Source organism: Diabrotica virgifera, chromosome 2 (genome assembly GCF_917563875.1).
Source record: "Diabrotica virgifera virgifera chromosome 2, PGI_DIABVI_V3a".
NCBI lineage: Eukaryota > Metazoa > Arthropoda > Insecta > Coleoptera > Chrysomelidae > Diabrotica > Diabrotica virgifera.
In genome coordinates this window covers 79,898,956-79,915,300 of record NC_065444.1, presented here as the reverse complement: position 1 = coordinate 79,915,300, position 16,345 = coordinate 79,898,956, and the positions used below count along the sequence as shown (strand labels likewise).

At 33.2% G+C, this 16,345-nt stretch overlaps 1 protein-coding gene across 1 annotated transcript in view; it reads left to right on the top strand.

Moving 5' to 3' along the window:
* LOC114331612 (odorant receptor Or2-like) overlaps positions 1 to 14,296 on the top strand; it is a 28,792-nt gene extending 14,496 nt beyond the window's left edge. The window contains exon 4 of the mRNA XM_028281224.2: positions 14,038 to 14,296. Within this exon, the coding sequence (XP_028137025.2) occupies positions 14,038 to 14,082 (45 nt within the window). The 3' untranslated portion in view covers positions 14,083 to 14,296. The remainder of the gene's footprint in view (positions 1 to 14,037) is intronic.
* The last annotated feature ends 2,049 nt before the right edge of the window (positions 14,297 to 16,345 follow it).

Sequence of the window (16,345 nt, the reverse complement as noted above, 5' to 3'; positions counted from 1 at the left end):
AAATGTGACATAGAGTACCCCCAGAGCAACCTACGACCCGATACAGTCACAACACAAAGACTACTGGAAACGGCAGAGATGAGAGTACTGAAAAGAATTACAGGAAATACGCTTAGAGATCGAAAAAGGAGTGAAGATATTAGAAGACAACCTAACGTACAGTGTACAAACGAATGGTCATTAAATAGAAAAAAGAACGGAATAACCACACAAGCAGAAAGAAGGAGACAAGCTTGGTCAAAAGTCAAAATAGCAAGAGATAAATCACCAATCGGTAGACGAAATATCGGCCGACCGCGCAATAGATATTGTAACAACCGTCCATAGAGGTATCAATACGCCAATGAACAAGAAGAATTGCTTATAAAGAGAAAGAAAAAGAAGGAGAAGTAAACAAGGTTAAACACCCTTAATAATATTCAGTAACTGACAGAAGAGGAATATGAAAAAAGACAAGAATATCAGTAGCTCCATGTATGTACAATGTACCGGGTGTCCCAATAAGAATGGCTCTCGGCCATATCTCAGGAACCGTTTATAGTAGAGCTTTGAAATAAAAAATTTTATAACAAAAGTTGCCTGAGGAAAAGCCTGGAAATTATTTTCATAATTGTGGGTCCACCGCTAGAGGGCGTAATTGAATATCAAAAATAAAAAAATCTAAATTTTACAAAATTTTCCTAATGAAGGGGCACTGGAAATCCGATTATTGTATTCTTCATAAAATTCTGCGCATATTTGATTTAACAAGTTTAACTCTACCTTTGCAAATAAGAGGTGGGGGGGTGAGTGGGAACCTTGTTATGAAAAAATGGCTGTAAGTCCGGTTCTGCTAAATCAAATTTTGAAAACTAGGTCTTGTTGAAGACAGATCTTTTTCTTCAATGTAAACGTGATAATTTTGAATCATCCTAATAAGTAATAAGCCAGCTGGGAGGCGTTATTTAATTTTTTTCAGAAATCTAGTTTTCTTTGGAAAATATTAAATACAAGTATGCATTTTTAATCATACTTTATAAAATTAGATTAAATTAGCAATAGAATAGCGAAAACCGCATGTCGATACCTTTTTTCTCTCCCAAGATATCTCGAGAAACGTGTAAATTTTATACATAACTGTTACTATCACCGGTAAACTAAGTTAATGAAAAGTAGTGTGCTGTGGAAAAAAACAAAATAACATTTTCCAGATGTCAACGTATAAAAATACAAGAATAAAAAACCGCTAAACGCCGTAAAAATGAGTGGCGCATAAAATATTCCAGCTACAAAAGATCTGATATGAATATTACGTGGCGCGAAAATGGATTTTCATTTGATGCAAAACAAAATTCTAGTTTTATTTTAAAAGATTTTTCCATAATATTTGCTAAATTTGAAGTAAACGCGCCACAAAAGAGTAACTTTGATACAGTTTGAATTTTGAAACTCTTTTGTGGCGCGTTTACTTCAAAGTTAGCAAATATTATGGAAAAATCTTTTAAAATAAAACTAGAATTTTGTTTTGCATCAAATGAAAATCCATTTTCGCGCCACGTAATATTCATATCAGATCTTTTGTAGCTGGAATATTTTATGCGCCACTCATTTTTACGGCGTTTAGCGGTTTTTTATTCTTGTATCAGGAGTTTTTCAAAGTTATTTATAAATTAAATGTATGAAGTTGAATACAATGTTCCTCTATTACACGTCAAGCTTTATAAATGGTCACCTTTGTTGCATTATCTCCCAAATGATCTAGTGTCCTTCGAATGTACACTAGATTTTTTTTTATTCGAAATAGATTGAAAAAAAAATATTAAGATGGCCGATAAATGAAGTCGGATTGCCCGTTGCCAGATCAAATTTAGCGTCGTAACCACTACAACTACATAAACCATTTCGCGTTAATTGGATTATACTTTTGTAGCTTAATAACTTCTAAACGGCTTAACCGATTTTGATCAGTTTGAAACCGAGTAGTAGATCAGTAACCGAGTTTGAAACGTATTGACCAGTAGTATCTGATGGATCTAAGGCCAAGTATGATAACTGAAGCTATTACAGGAATTATTGAGCTTGAGAAACCGTTTTTCCCACAGGAAATAGATTTTATCATACTTATGAAGCCTATAACCTAAAAAATTCACATTTTCCGGGATATGAAGTATACACCGTTAAATTCGTCTTGAGTCCTTCTACAATGAAAGGATAGGAAAAAAAAATTTTTTTTCGAAGAACTTTCTAATAGCTCTCGAAAGTTGCCTTATTATGTCTACAATAAAACTACAAAATAGTTTTGTTCTAGGTTTACACCTTGAGGTGCCGCAAGAGCTTTAAAAAGATAGGTTTTTAACAAAAAAATACAGAAATTTTCAAATATTTTATATATTTAACCTGGTGCCGTAGCTAACATTTCTTAGTCAAATATTGTTTCTAATAACAGTTAACATTGCTATCAATGCTATTTGTACACATTGCTATAAGACTTTTTTAGTAACAATATTCCTCTTGATACTTTTTTGATACTTTTTGATACTTTTTATCTCAAACTTGGACATAATCTTTTGGGAAGCAATCTTTGTTCTAACAAAGCCATTTTTGCTTCAATATCAGAGACACTAAAAGATTACTCAGTCACGAGCTTTATGACTCTATTCACTGCCTGTGTATGACAAAGAAAACACGGAAAATCCACACACTGCGCCTGACAACTAGGGTATATTGCCGTACCTACTTATATACTTTTTTAAGTCCTCGTCAGTTATATGTTTTGTCATAGGAGGCTCAGTAATTGCTTTTTCCGTCCAGTTAATTATATCAATGTAGTCATTGGCATTAAATTTAAGCTTCGGGACAACAAACTTCCTTAATTTATGAGTTCCGATCTTGCCTTCAAAAGTCGCCGCAGACCTAGCTCCCTTATGTGTTTTCTTGTCACATAACATGGAGAGAAGCACATTTTCTGGGTGAGAGATTCCTATTCCTTTGAATTACTGGATCAATTATTTGGAGATGTTCCTTACAAAAAAGATAACGTGAATGACGAGTCTCCATAAATGTTTTGATCCATTTACATAAAATGGTTTCAGTTTGATATGAAACCAGACTCTGACATACACCTTCATCAAATACATATAGTTAAAGTTTTCGGATTATTTGAAGGACTCTATGTTGCAACATATAACCAAAGAAGGCGATTGGCCAACTTAAGCCATCGTGAATGAGTTAATTTCCCATGAGTTTTTAAAGAAAGATCAGAAGGACATACACCACTGGAGATTGCTTTGCATATTTCAAGTAAATATTTTTGATCTATGCTTAGACCATACTTAATATCTAGAATAGGGAGGTTGTTTTGTATGGGAGCGAAATTAACCACAGGAATCTGGTTACAGATTTCAAGTTGTTTCCCTAAAATCCCTCCAAATTCATTAGGGCCTTTAGTTTTCCATCCAATGTGCAAAACAGATGACGCAAAAGCAATTCATTGGTATAGAACAAACAAATGAGCCACTTCAACGGCTTATTTAGGTTTTTTTCTATTAAAGCTATTACATCATTGTTAACACCAGTGTTAGTGGCAGTTCCATCACATCCGACAGCTGTTATATTGGAAATGTTCAAAGGATTGTGACCTTGAAAATGCTCCATTACCCTATTTTTTATAGCTTCACCTATTCCGGCAGCAGAAGTTATATGCCCTAGGAAGGTTGATACAGGTTCCTCTACTATTGAAATGTGCTCTTCTACTATAGTTAGAGTGTTAAGTTATATTAAGGAATGAAATAAATATTTACTATTAAACATTCCTCAAATGTGGAATTCAAGTTAAAACTTTGCCAGTTTTAATAAAAATAAAGATTGGATTGTTGTAAGTTAAAAACAAAATCATCTTAAAAGAGTGGTTTTAGAGTGTTTATTTATCATTTAAAATAGGAATTAAGACATTACAATAGGCCAATTACCAAACTAAAATCATCAAAATTCGCAAAATTTAACTAAAAATTCTAACTTTCAACCCTTTTGCGGCACCTCTAAAAATATTTTGTTTGGAAAAATATTTTATTTGTGTCTTAACAATGACTATAGGCATCTTTCTATCACTATTACACATTGAAATTATAAAAACATTTTTTTCGTTCCACCCTATTTTACAAACGCTAAGTTATTGGCGCAATTTGTAGGTTGAAATGTTGAGTAATTGTCGAAAAACCAAAATTTTCAAAGTTTAGTTTTTCAGTTTTTCGGCTATACTGAGCCGTGTGTATGTCTGATTCTGACGGCTTAGACACCATTTGAAAGCTTAACTCAACACTATTGATTTGGTGTATTTGCAGTTCTCCTGGCTCTTCTTGATCCGAATATATATACCCCCAAAACATATGCCGTTTTGTACCTACCAAGTCCTATAGCTGGCTTATGGGTGGTCAAAAGTCACAAACTATACCGGTTCTAAATCGGCCCTGACCCCCTCTTCAAACACAGAGGAAAAATATCAAATCGGTTTAACTTTCAAACATACATACATATATATCCACAAACATTTTCCCTTTTTTAAATAAAAATTAAGTCACATTTCTAAGCTCTATAACTTTTGAATGGTATAACCGATTTTCAAAATTAGACATGCGTTGGAAAGATAATGATCAGTTTTATTAGAAGCCGCAAAGGTTGGACTTAAATTTTTAAAGTTTTTGGGAGTTGTGGGGACGAGAACGAAAAACAGACCCTAAATAGGAAGGGCCGTAAAATCTACACTCTTAAACCAAAATCGATGGTTGACATATAAATGGGTGACTCTTTTTCTGAACTTTAATATGGGAGTTGGCCCAATTTTCAATTCAGTCAGATTTAGAAAATCGACAATTTCGTGTATATATAGTGTCGCGTGTAGGGGGGTGTGGGTGTGCGCTACTGGCGAGAACTGCCGTTTTCTGGTAATGTTCAAAATTAGACATGCGTTGGAAAGGTAATGATCAGTACTGTTAGAAGCCGCAAAGGTCGGACTTAATTTTCGAAATTTTTGGGAGTTTTGGGGACCAGAACGAAAAACAGACCCTAAATAGGAAGGGCCGTAAAATCGACACCCTTGGACCAAAATGGATGGTTGACATATGAATGGGTGAGTCTTTTTCTGAACTTGAAGATGGGAGTTGGCACAATTTTCAATTCAGTCAGATTTAGAAAATTGAAAATTTCGTGTATATAATAATGTCGCGTGTAGGGAGGTGTATTTCTGCGCCACTGGCGAGAACTACCGTTCTCTGGTAATTTTCTCGATATAAAACTAACAGTTTCGATAACCAATAAATCGAAAACTATTAATTTTATCAAAAAAATGTATAATGAACATTTTTTGCTTATAATTAATATTTTTACCAGCATTTGCGGTCAAAATATAATAAAAAATTTCCACCCTCGAGATGAGGTGGCAACCACCCCATGGTAAAAGCGTCTTTCGGCATCATATAGATTTGGATCCTTGGACTATCCACTACTTATTGTCAAATTTTCAAGCAAATCTATCCATTCTGTAAAAATTGCGAAGTGAAAAATTTCAGTTCCTGGACTAATTATACTTTTGGAGCTCTATAACTTCTGAACGGTTTACCTGATGTTGATCACTAAACATGAATTTGAAACGTATTGACAAGTAGTATCTGACGCATCCAAGATCGAGTATGATAACTGAACATATTACAGGAATTATTGAGCTTAAAAAACCGTTTTTCCCATAAGAAATAGATTTGATTATACTTATGAAGCCTATAACTCAAAAATTTGAATTTTTCCAGATATGAGGTATACACCGTTAGACGCGTCCTGAGTCTTCCTACAAACGCTCAGTTATTGGCGCAATTCGTAGGTTGAAATTTTTAGTAATTGTCGAAAAACCAAAATTTTCAAAGTTTAATTTTTCAGTTTGATCGCTTGTATGCCATTTGAAAGCCTAACTCAACCCTATTGATTTGGTGTATTTTCGGTTTTCCTGTCTTTCCTTGAACCTAAGATATATACGTCCAAAAAATATGCTATTTTGTATCTACCTAGTCCTCTAGCTGGCTTACGGGTAGTCAGAAGTCAAAAATTAGACCGGTTCTGAATCGGCCCTCACACCTTCTTGAAACACAGAAAAAAAAAATTCAGATCGGTGTAACTTTTCCACACACATACATACATACATACATACATATCCACAAACATTTTCCATTTTTTAAATAAAAATTGAGTCATATTTCTGAGCTCTATAACTTTTGAATGGTATAACCGATTTTCAAAATTAAACATGCGTTGGAAAGGTAATGATCTGTGCTATTAGAAGCCGCAAAGGTTGGGCTTAAATTTTTGAAATTTTTGGGAGTTTTGGGGACGAGAACGAAATACAGGCTTTAAATGGGAAGGGCCGTAAAATCCACACCCTTGGACCAAAATGGAGAGGTAACATATGGATGGACGAGTCTTCTCCTAAACTTTAAGATGGGATTTGGCCCAATTTTCAATTCAGTCAGGTTTAGAAAATCGAAAATTTCGTGTATATATAGTGTCGCTTGTAGGGGTGTTGTGCGCCACTGGTGAGAACTGACGTTCTCTGTGGATAATTAATTAAAACAACAATATAAAGAGAAAAATACTATTAAAATTAAATATAACACAGAACAAAAAGAACTACTTAGTGACGACCTAAATATTCAAATTTTTGCCCATCATACACTACTCTAGAATAGATTATCCAGAGAATACTAAACGCCATTCAAAGCATATCGAGAGCAGAAATTGAGACTGCTGTTCAATCTACTCTTGAAAGAGTAAATGTTTGCAACGAAAATGATGGGCAAAAATTTGAACGTTTATGTCATCACTAAATAGTTGTTTTTATTTCTTTGTAATAGGGCTTTTCAACGCGTCTCATTTGTTTCGAGCCTCTGTCATATGCCGTATAATCCGTGTATAATATTAATATATGAGATATGAACGAGGCTCGAAACAAATGAGAAGGGTTGAAAAGATCTAATATACGTTGACAAGATCTAATATACGTTGACAGCTGGAAAATGTTTCTTTGTTGTTTCCATAGCACACTACTTTTAATGAATTTCGTTTACCGGTGACAGTAACAGTTATGTTTTTAAATTTACACGTTTTGTAAGATATCTCGAGATAGAAAAAAGGTATTAACATGCGGTTTTCGCTATTCTGTTGCTAATTTTGTCTAATTTTGTAATATGGTATTAAAAATGCATGTTTGTATTTAATATTTTCCAAGGAACACTAGATTTCTGAAAAAAATTAAATAACGCCTTCTAGCTGGCATATTACTCAGTAAGTTGGTTCGAAATCATAACTTTTACATTGACGAAAAAGATCTGTCTTCAACAAGACCAAGTTTGCAAAATTTGATTAAGGAAAACCGGACTCACAGCCAGTTTTTCATAACAAGGTTCCCACTCACCCCCACCTCATATTTCCAAAGGTAGACCTAAACTTGTCAAATCAAATATGCGTAGAATTTTATGAAGAATACGACGATCGGATTTCCAGTGCCCCTTCATTAGGAAAATTTTGTAAAATTTAGATTTTTTAATTTTTGATATTCAATTACGCCCTCTAGCGGTGGTCCCACAATTATGAAAATAATTTCCAGGCTTTTCTTGAGGCAACTTTTGTTATAAATTTTTTTATTTCAAAGCTCTACTATAAACGGTTCCTGAGATATGGCCGAGAGCCATTCTTATTGGGACACCCGGTACACACATCCAAACTTATAAGGAATCATCTGATGTTTCTTATTATTTCGCGCGAATTTAAAAAAAATGTAAAACGAATAATGTTTAAACTATTTTTATTTATTTTTTTGTTTTTTTCTTGGTAGTCAGTGTTATCACCTCTAGTCCTTATGCAAGCTTGTTTGCGTGGGCACGCTCCTAATCAAATTATCAACATTTTTTTGTGGTAGGTAGCTTCATTCTTGAAGAGCAGCTTGTACTAGCCGTACAGTGTTTTGTGGATTATCTCGGCGAGATCTAATTTTTCTTTTAAGCATATTAGTGCAGTCAGTGAAGGTGGATATGAGCTATTACCTCCGATTTCGTTGAACCTCCATCGATTTGCATGAAAATTGGTGAGCGGTTAGAGGATATCCCAAGGAACAAAGGTGACATGCGCTTTTATCCTGGAGGTGGATGCCACCCCTTCTCAGGGGTTAAAATTATTTTATTAAAATAAACCCCGAAAGTCGCTAGAGGGACAAATTATAAGCAAAATTTGTAATATAAAGTTATTAAAATAAATCAAAATTTTTTGAGTTATTAAAGATCAAAGATTTTATTTTTTCTTGGGAAAATCCATGTTTTTAACCGATTTTTCATAAATAACTCAAAAACTATACGTTTTTACAAAAAAGTTATTGGAGAACAGTGCCTACGTTCCTTCCGATGAAGGCTCCAATAAGAGCCGAAAATCGCGATTCAAGGGACTGGACTGCACTCCGTATTCTAATTGAAAAGTAAGATTGTTTTGCCTTCGCATTGCAACTGAATAAAAATGGTATACATTTTTATTTTAAAAAAGTTATTATTATCAAAATTGAGGCTAATAAAAAGTCGAATAAACTGCTTACTAGAAAATCCTTTCAATGTTAACTAAAAGTGAGTTATAGGTAATTGAATGTATATTTCTTTCGTCGAGTACCCAAATCTAAGTATTCAAGTTTAAATACCGGGAAAACGATACATTTTATAACATAAACTTATTAAACATTTGTCAAAGTTCTTAAAAATATCTATCAAATAAGCCCTCTAACAAGTTGATAGCATTAAAATTTATGCACAAAAATTTTTTCAAAATTTATCTTTTAAAATTTTTTCCAAAAAAGGTTATTGTTTTTTTGTAAATAACTCCATTAATTTTTAAGATATCAGGGTTACCTAAAAACTAATATAAAGTTGATTCCAAGAGCTACTAAAAACGTCAAATTTAGTCTTTTAAACCTCTTACTTTTTTAAAAATAATAGGTTAAATGGACCCGGTTACAAAATTGACCCGCAGCAAAATTGAAATTTTAAACGTTTCTATCTCGGTTATTTTTTACTCTACGGAAACAACAAAATGAGCAAAGTATTTGGAACAGAAAAAACAAAAATTTAGTTATTTATCATTTTTTACGTATATTGAGTATTTTTGGAGTTTTTATCAAAAGAAAATGAAAAGTACGATAATTTTAAAAATTCTGATTTTTTTAAATTACATCTTTTTTTCAAAAATATGCATTCTAAACCGGTCAAAATTGTTGAAATTATTAAATATGTTGACATAAGAAACTCTTGTGAGGATTACTACAAATTTTAATTTTTGTTGAAATGGCGTATGTTTTATTTTTCACTTTTCCTAAACAAATCGAAAGTGTTCTCTTATTTTCATCATGACTTGCTTAATTTTGATGCTATTAACTTCTACTGGAGCTCATTTAGGTATTCCGAAGTACTTTGACAAGTGTTTAACAAGTATATTTTATAAAATGCATCGTTTTCCCGTTATGTAAACTTGAATACTTAGATTTGAGTACTCGTCGAAGAAAATATACATTCAATTACCCATAACTCACTTTCAAATAACATTAGTTTAGTTCTTTAAGTGGGCAGTGCATTAAATTTTTTATTGTCTTTAATTTTGGTAATAATAACTTTTTTACAAAAGCTTATAGTTTTTGAGTAATACGTGAAAAACAGCTTTAAAACATGCATTTTTTTTAAGAAAAAATAAAATCTTTAATAACTCAAAAAGTATTGATTTATGTTAATAACTATATATAACAAATTTTGCTTAGAAGTTGCCCCTTTATCGATTTCTGGTATTATTTTTAATAAAAAAAGTTTCACCCCCGAGAAGGGGTGGCATTCACCCCCAGGATAAAAGCGCAAGTTGGCATCATGTCACCTTTTTTCCTTGAAGTATCTTCTAACTACTCGCCAATTTTCATGAAAATTGATGAAGGTTCAACGAAATCGGAGGTGAAAACCTTCAGTGACTCCACTATATCCCACAAATACTCTATAGGGTTAAGCTCTGGTGAGCAAGCAGGCCACTCCAAACAAGGGACACCTTCTTCTTTAATGATGTCTCTAGTCACTCTAATGGTATGTGGAGGTCCATTATCATGCATGAAAATTAAATTTTCTTCTATTGTACCTCTCCAGAGTCTAACTATAGGTTATCAATATACCTGTGAGCAAGTTTATTGGATGAAAATTATAGGAGTTTTTTTACGGATCACAATTCCTCTCCAGAACATTACACGTCCCCTTGTATATTTGTGAACAGATCTGACAGTTTTCGTTCTTGCTTGTCTTCCTCGACCTCTAAGTACACGATTTCGTGGATCATATGATTTTACACAAATCCTGACTTTTTCTGTAAATAGCACATTTTGTCAATTCCCAATGTTCCAGTTTTGGTGGTGAAGACACCAATTTAGGTGATCAATCTTGTGCTGCCTGAATAACTCGAGAACCTATAACTGACTTCTGCTGTATACTTCTTGACACGAACTCTTCTTCTTATCGGTTCAACTAAAACAGTTACACTTGTAGTAAGAAATGGGTAGGTGTCTTCCAGCTGATTGGACAATTAAACGATCGTGGCGAGCCGTTATTCATTTTTGGCGACTTTCCCTTGCTTTATTTTTGAGCTGTCTAGTTCCTGTTACCTAGCATAGGTTTTGGACAGAACGCCCTGTATTACGCCTAGCTCTACAGCTATGTCCCTCTGAGAACATTACTTGCTCCACAAGACCAATAATCTTTCCCCATTGGAAGTTCTTTAACCCCACATGAGGCATATTTTCGTTTTTGGACGCAAAAGTTAATTTATTTATTTTCGTTCAATTTGCAACTCAAGCAAATAACCTATACCGTACCGAGCTGTACTATCTGATTATCTTGTCGATGTGTTTATTTTCAATAAAAACCCTTATTCTTCGCAACAATAACAAGTTTTTTCAAAACTACAAAACAAACAGAAATAAATATTGCTTTGAAATACATGGTGATTCCATATAAGTTTGGGTGTGTGTATATTTATATTTATGTATTTGGTTATAATAAGTAATATCTTGTGTATCTAGGAGTTTCGTAAACTTCCATATTGTGGAAAACTGGTTTTTTCACAATGAATTAGTATCACGACGTAATTAATGTGTGCTTTTGTGTAATAATCCTTTATGATTTATGTATTTATCATATTTCTTAAACGATTAACTGAATATTTTTTGAATGAAAGAAGTGAAAGAAGTATATTAAAGTGTGTAAATGTATTTTAATTTCCTTAGCTAAGCGCTTTCGACATAAAAGTCATCTTCAGAGCTAATGCTACAATAAAAAGTTAAATCAATAAGTAAAAAGATGTTCTAAGTACAAAGTTTTTTAACTTAGGTCAATATATAAAAAGTACCGGCTACTTAGGATTGTATTTTCTTGCATCGCATTAAGAAATTTTGTAATTCTGGTCAACTGTACAACTCTGACTGATGAAAGCTAGTTTTAATTTTTAATTTTTCTATGGTAAAACAATAAGAACAACCACTGGGACGATACATACATATAAAATTTTTTCATGGTACAGGTTTTACCCAACCATTTTGAAGTGATATGAGCTGGCGACTGACTGACAGTGGTTGATTGTACGTTGGATTTTAAATGTTTCATCTGTCCGGTGTTGACATTTGACAGCTGACATTACAAATGAATGAAATTTTTAAATAATTAGTTTTAAAAGGATAATTGAAAAAATTGATGAACAAAAATTGTACCTTAGATGTCTGTACAATACAATAATAATAATTTAATTGTCTAAAAATAATCTACCAAACTGAGGGCCTGGTGGCTCAAGACATAATATATACAATGTGTCATGACAAAGGGAAGAAGATATTTTGTTTATAATAAAAAAGAAGATATGAATAAAATTCAATTTGTTAATTCAGGGCCCGGATTACGAACACTCGATACGAATCGTATCCGCCATGTTTTCCCATAAGGCGCTACGGTAAAACATGGCGGATACGATGCGTATCGAGTGTACGTAATCCGGGCCCTGAATGATATTGTTTATTCAAAATTTTCTTTCATCCCTAATATGAAGTATTTAGATCTTAATTGTTTCTTGTTAACAACTTTTGTAGTTGAGCATAAAAGTTTTCGAGATGAAATTGTCCTGTTGTATGAATATTATAATAGTATAATATTTTGCATATTATGTAGAATTATGCAGGTTTTGGTAAAATTAATGACCAAGATCATTTGAATGATGAAATAAGTATATTTAGTCTATAACATACTACTCCTAAAGTTGGTTTTTATGAGAAGGTAGATTTCGATGGAAATTAAGTTTTTTCACAAAATATACTTTTAATAAACACATTTTGTTGTTAAATGAAATGTGGTAATAACTGTCAATGCTTCAATGTACATACAGACTAAGCCACCAGTCTCATGATTTCCTGAGTTTAAGTCTAATAAATAACTCTGCTATGTTGTTAAAAGTTACAAAAAGTTTTTTTTTGTGACAGAAATTGTATGAGGCCACTACTCCACTGTTTCCCACAGATATTTAAATAAAGGTTTATAATTGCAATTCAAGTTAATCTGAGTGTTAACACAAAAATCAGGATTAGATTTCATTTCTTTGGAGATCTCAAGGTCTTCTAACAGATTCATTAGTCTATAGTTTTTAGATGGAATGTTATGTAGAATTTGGCTATCTTTGGCAGGAGAGAAGGAATGATTGGTAGTTTTAACGTGATAGCCAAAATTTGACTTTTCTGGAGTTCTCACATGTTGCTTGATTCTCTGAGAAAGGGTCCTCATCGTTCTACCTACGTAGGTAGTACTACATTCACCACAGGATAGTTTGTAAATGACACTTTTGTTTAATTTATCGATTTTATCTTTGGTTTTATTGAATAATGATTTGATGCTATTTTTGGTCTTAAATGACATTTTGAGGTTATCAACTTGGTGTGATAATATATTTGATATTTTATCTGAAATTGGTCCTAAATAAGAAATAGATCTGTAAATGTGGTTTGTATTATTGTTTGCACTTGAGTTAACGGCTTGGTTTATTCTTATTTTAAGTAATTTATTTTTAATAATGTCTATTAAAGAAGGGGAATAACCATTGTTAACTGCTAGCTGTTTTAGTATGGAAACTTCTTTATTGTAGTTGTCATTGGACAAAGGGATGTTTAATAGTCTATGTATGTAACAATGAAAAGCTGACATTTTGTGTTGATATGGATGGTTGGATGAATTTGGGATGATGTGGTCGGTTTGTGTGGGTTTTCTAAAGATTGAGAATTCAAGTTTAGACGGGGTATTTTGAATAGTAAGGTCTAGAAAATTGATACTGTTGTTATTTTCAATCTCTAGAGTGAATTTGATGGCTGGGTGTAGATTATTAATCAAAGATAGTATGTGGTTGGGTGTGTTGGTAGGACCTTCTATGAACGCTAAAATGTCATCCACATACCTCTGCCAAAGTATAATTTCGGGACGAGTGTGTACAAACTTTGTTTATAGAGAGTCTAGAAAAAGATCAGCTAACAAAGGGGAGAGTGGATTTCCCATGGCTAACCCTTCTGGTTGTCTGTATAGTTTGTTGTTAAAAATGAAGAAGTCATGGGATAGGCAAAATTGTAACAAAGATGTGATGTGGAAGATTTTTTGAGGATCTATGTTGTTTGATGTTAATAGGTCGTTAATAATAGGTATCGTTTCTTGTCTTGGGACATTTGTAAAAAGGTTCGTTACATCAAATGAAACCATTGTGAAGTTGGATGGTAAGGGAGTAGCTAAAAGTTTTGAGACCAATTCTTGGGTGTTTTTAACTGTGTACTTGGGTGAATAGTTGATAAGATTGTTCAACAAGTTATTTACAAACTGGGCTAGGAGTGATAAAGGTGTACCAACAAAGCTAACAACAGGTCTAATTGGAAAATTTAATTTGTGGACCAAAAACCTATCAGTCTTTCAACTGAATATTTTTTTCTATATTTTTTAGATTTTAAAGGGAGGATATACTTTCATTGTATTCTACAACGTTTAATAACCAAATGAAAAAATGGGAAAACTGAATTGGCACAGGAAAGTTTGCACCTGGTATTTTGTGGTTTGCAACTAAGATTATAGATGCACCATTGAAGAGTAATATTGTTACTGTTAGTAATAGCTAAAATATAAATCACATAGTAATAATAATCGATTTTATGATGCACGTTGTTTAATAGTTTTAAGTAATATAATAGAGTTAGATGCAAGGAGTTCACTGTTTATTATTTCTACCTTAATATGTCAATTTCAAATAAACATGAAGAAGACAAAAACAATGCTAATAAGTAGAAATAATTACCCAAACCCCAAACGCAAATATTTATGTCGCTGGAGAAGAAATCGAGTTAGGCAGTTTAAATACTTGGATTGTCTGCTCAATGAAGCTTGGGACCTTGATTATTATTACTATGCTATTATTTTTAATTATTAATAATGAGTGGTAAGATCGTATTGACGCGGCTGTAAATGTGAGTGCGAGTGAGATTGCGCCATTGGACATTGGCCATTGGAGATCTCTTTCGCACTCATCATGGACATCCGCCTAATACGTGCATGGCGCTCATTATTTTACTTAAAAATAACAGCTTAGTAATCAAATAATGACAAAAACTTCTTCAGGATCTTGTAGGGGGCTTTAAACTTTGATTTAGTTACTTTCTGACTTTCATAGTACCTAATAACTTTTAACGGAGTTATTAAGCCTTGGAAGTCGCCATTTTTCGTTTTTTTTTAATTTTATCAAAATTCGCCAATTTTAAAATGCTTTTACCTCGAAAACCATTAACTTTAGAGAAAAATTATAAGAGACCTTTTTTTATCCAAAATAGTCCAAAAAACCTAAAAAAAAATTGTTCCGGCCAATAATAAAAATTTTTGCAATTTGATTAAAAAAAATTGTTAAAAAAAATTGGACCACTTTTCGCGTGAGCGACTTCTTGAATATTATTCTGGAATGTCTCCCGAATATGACTATGCAAAAAATCTCATGGGAATATTTTCTCCAAAGAACCCGCCGTTTTCGCCTTGTCTATAAAAGGTATTGAAAATACCTATTTAGTCATACTAATTTTGTTTGGTGATAGGGTGAAGCACAAGACCTTAATAGAAAGATTGAAAGACATCGGAGTCGACAAAAGAGATCCTAAAATTATAGAGGCTATTTATTTGAATTATACAGCAATCATAAAGACCAATGGTAACACGTCGAGGCCAATTGAAATACAACGAGGTGTTAGACAGGGTTGTGTGCTATCACCCATACTGTTTAACGTCTACTCTGAGGTAATATTTGCGAACGCTTTATCGCACTCTTTAGAAGGAATCAGGATAAACGGTCAAAGAGTAAATAACATCCGCTATGCAAATGACACGGTATTAATGACTGATTCGGACCATAGTCTGCAGATACTGTTGGATAGGGTTACTAAGAGTTGTGAAAAAATGGGGATGAAGATCAATACTGCGAAAACCAAAGTTATGAAAATATGAAGGAACAAAAATTTACCTCTTCCAATATATGTAAAACACCAACAGCTTGAATACGTAAGCCAATACAAATATCTTGGTTGCTGGTTCAATAATCAACTTGATTAAAAACAAGAAGTAAGGGCGAGAATAGAAATAGCCCGACAGGGGTTTATCAAAATAAAAAACTTATTTTGTAACAGTGGCATTAGTATCAGCCTTAGATGTCGTCTTCTGCATTGCTATGTGTGGTCAATACTCTTGTATGGAACGGAGGCCTGGACACTCAACACAACACTGATGAACAAGTTAGAAGCTTTTGAACTCTAGCTTTATAGAAGAATCTTGAAAATACCTTGGACAACCCACACCACCAACGAAGATGTTCTGAGAAGAATAGGTACAGATAGGGAACTGCTGAAAATCATTAAAGTCACAAAAATTAGCTTCCTGGGACACATAATGAGAAACGAAAAGTACCGCCTCGCTCAACTAATCATCCAGGGTAAAATTGAAGAAAAACGGGGTCCCGGTAGGCGCCAGATTTCATGGCTTAGAAATATCAGAGACTGGACCGGCCTTGATTCAACATCTTTGTTTAGAGCCGCATTGGACAGAGACAGATTTGCCAGTGTAGTCGCTAACCTCCACTAAAGGAGAAAGCACCACAAGAAGAAGAAGAATTTTGTTTGATTTTAAGCTCATTTTGATGAATAAATGAAATAAATATAAAATTGTAGTTTCGCATTTAATTAATAAAAATTCAAACTTCCGCCCATGGTTGCTTGTCAAAA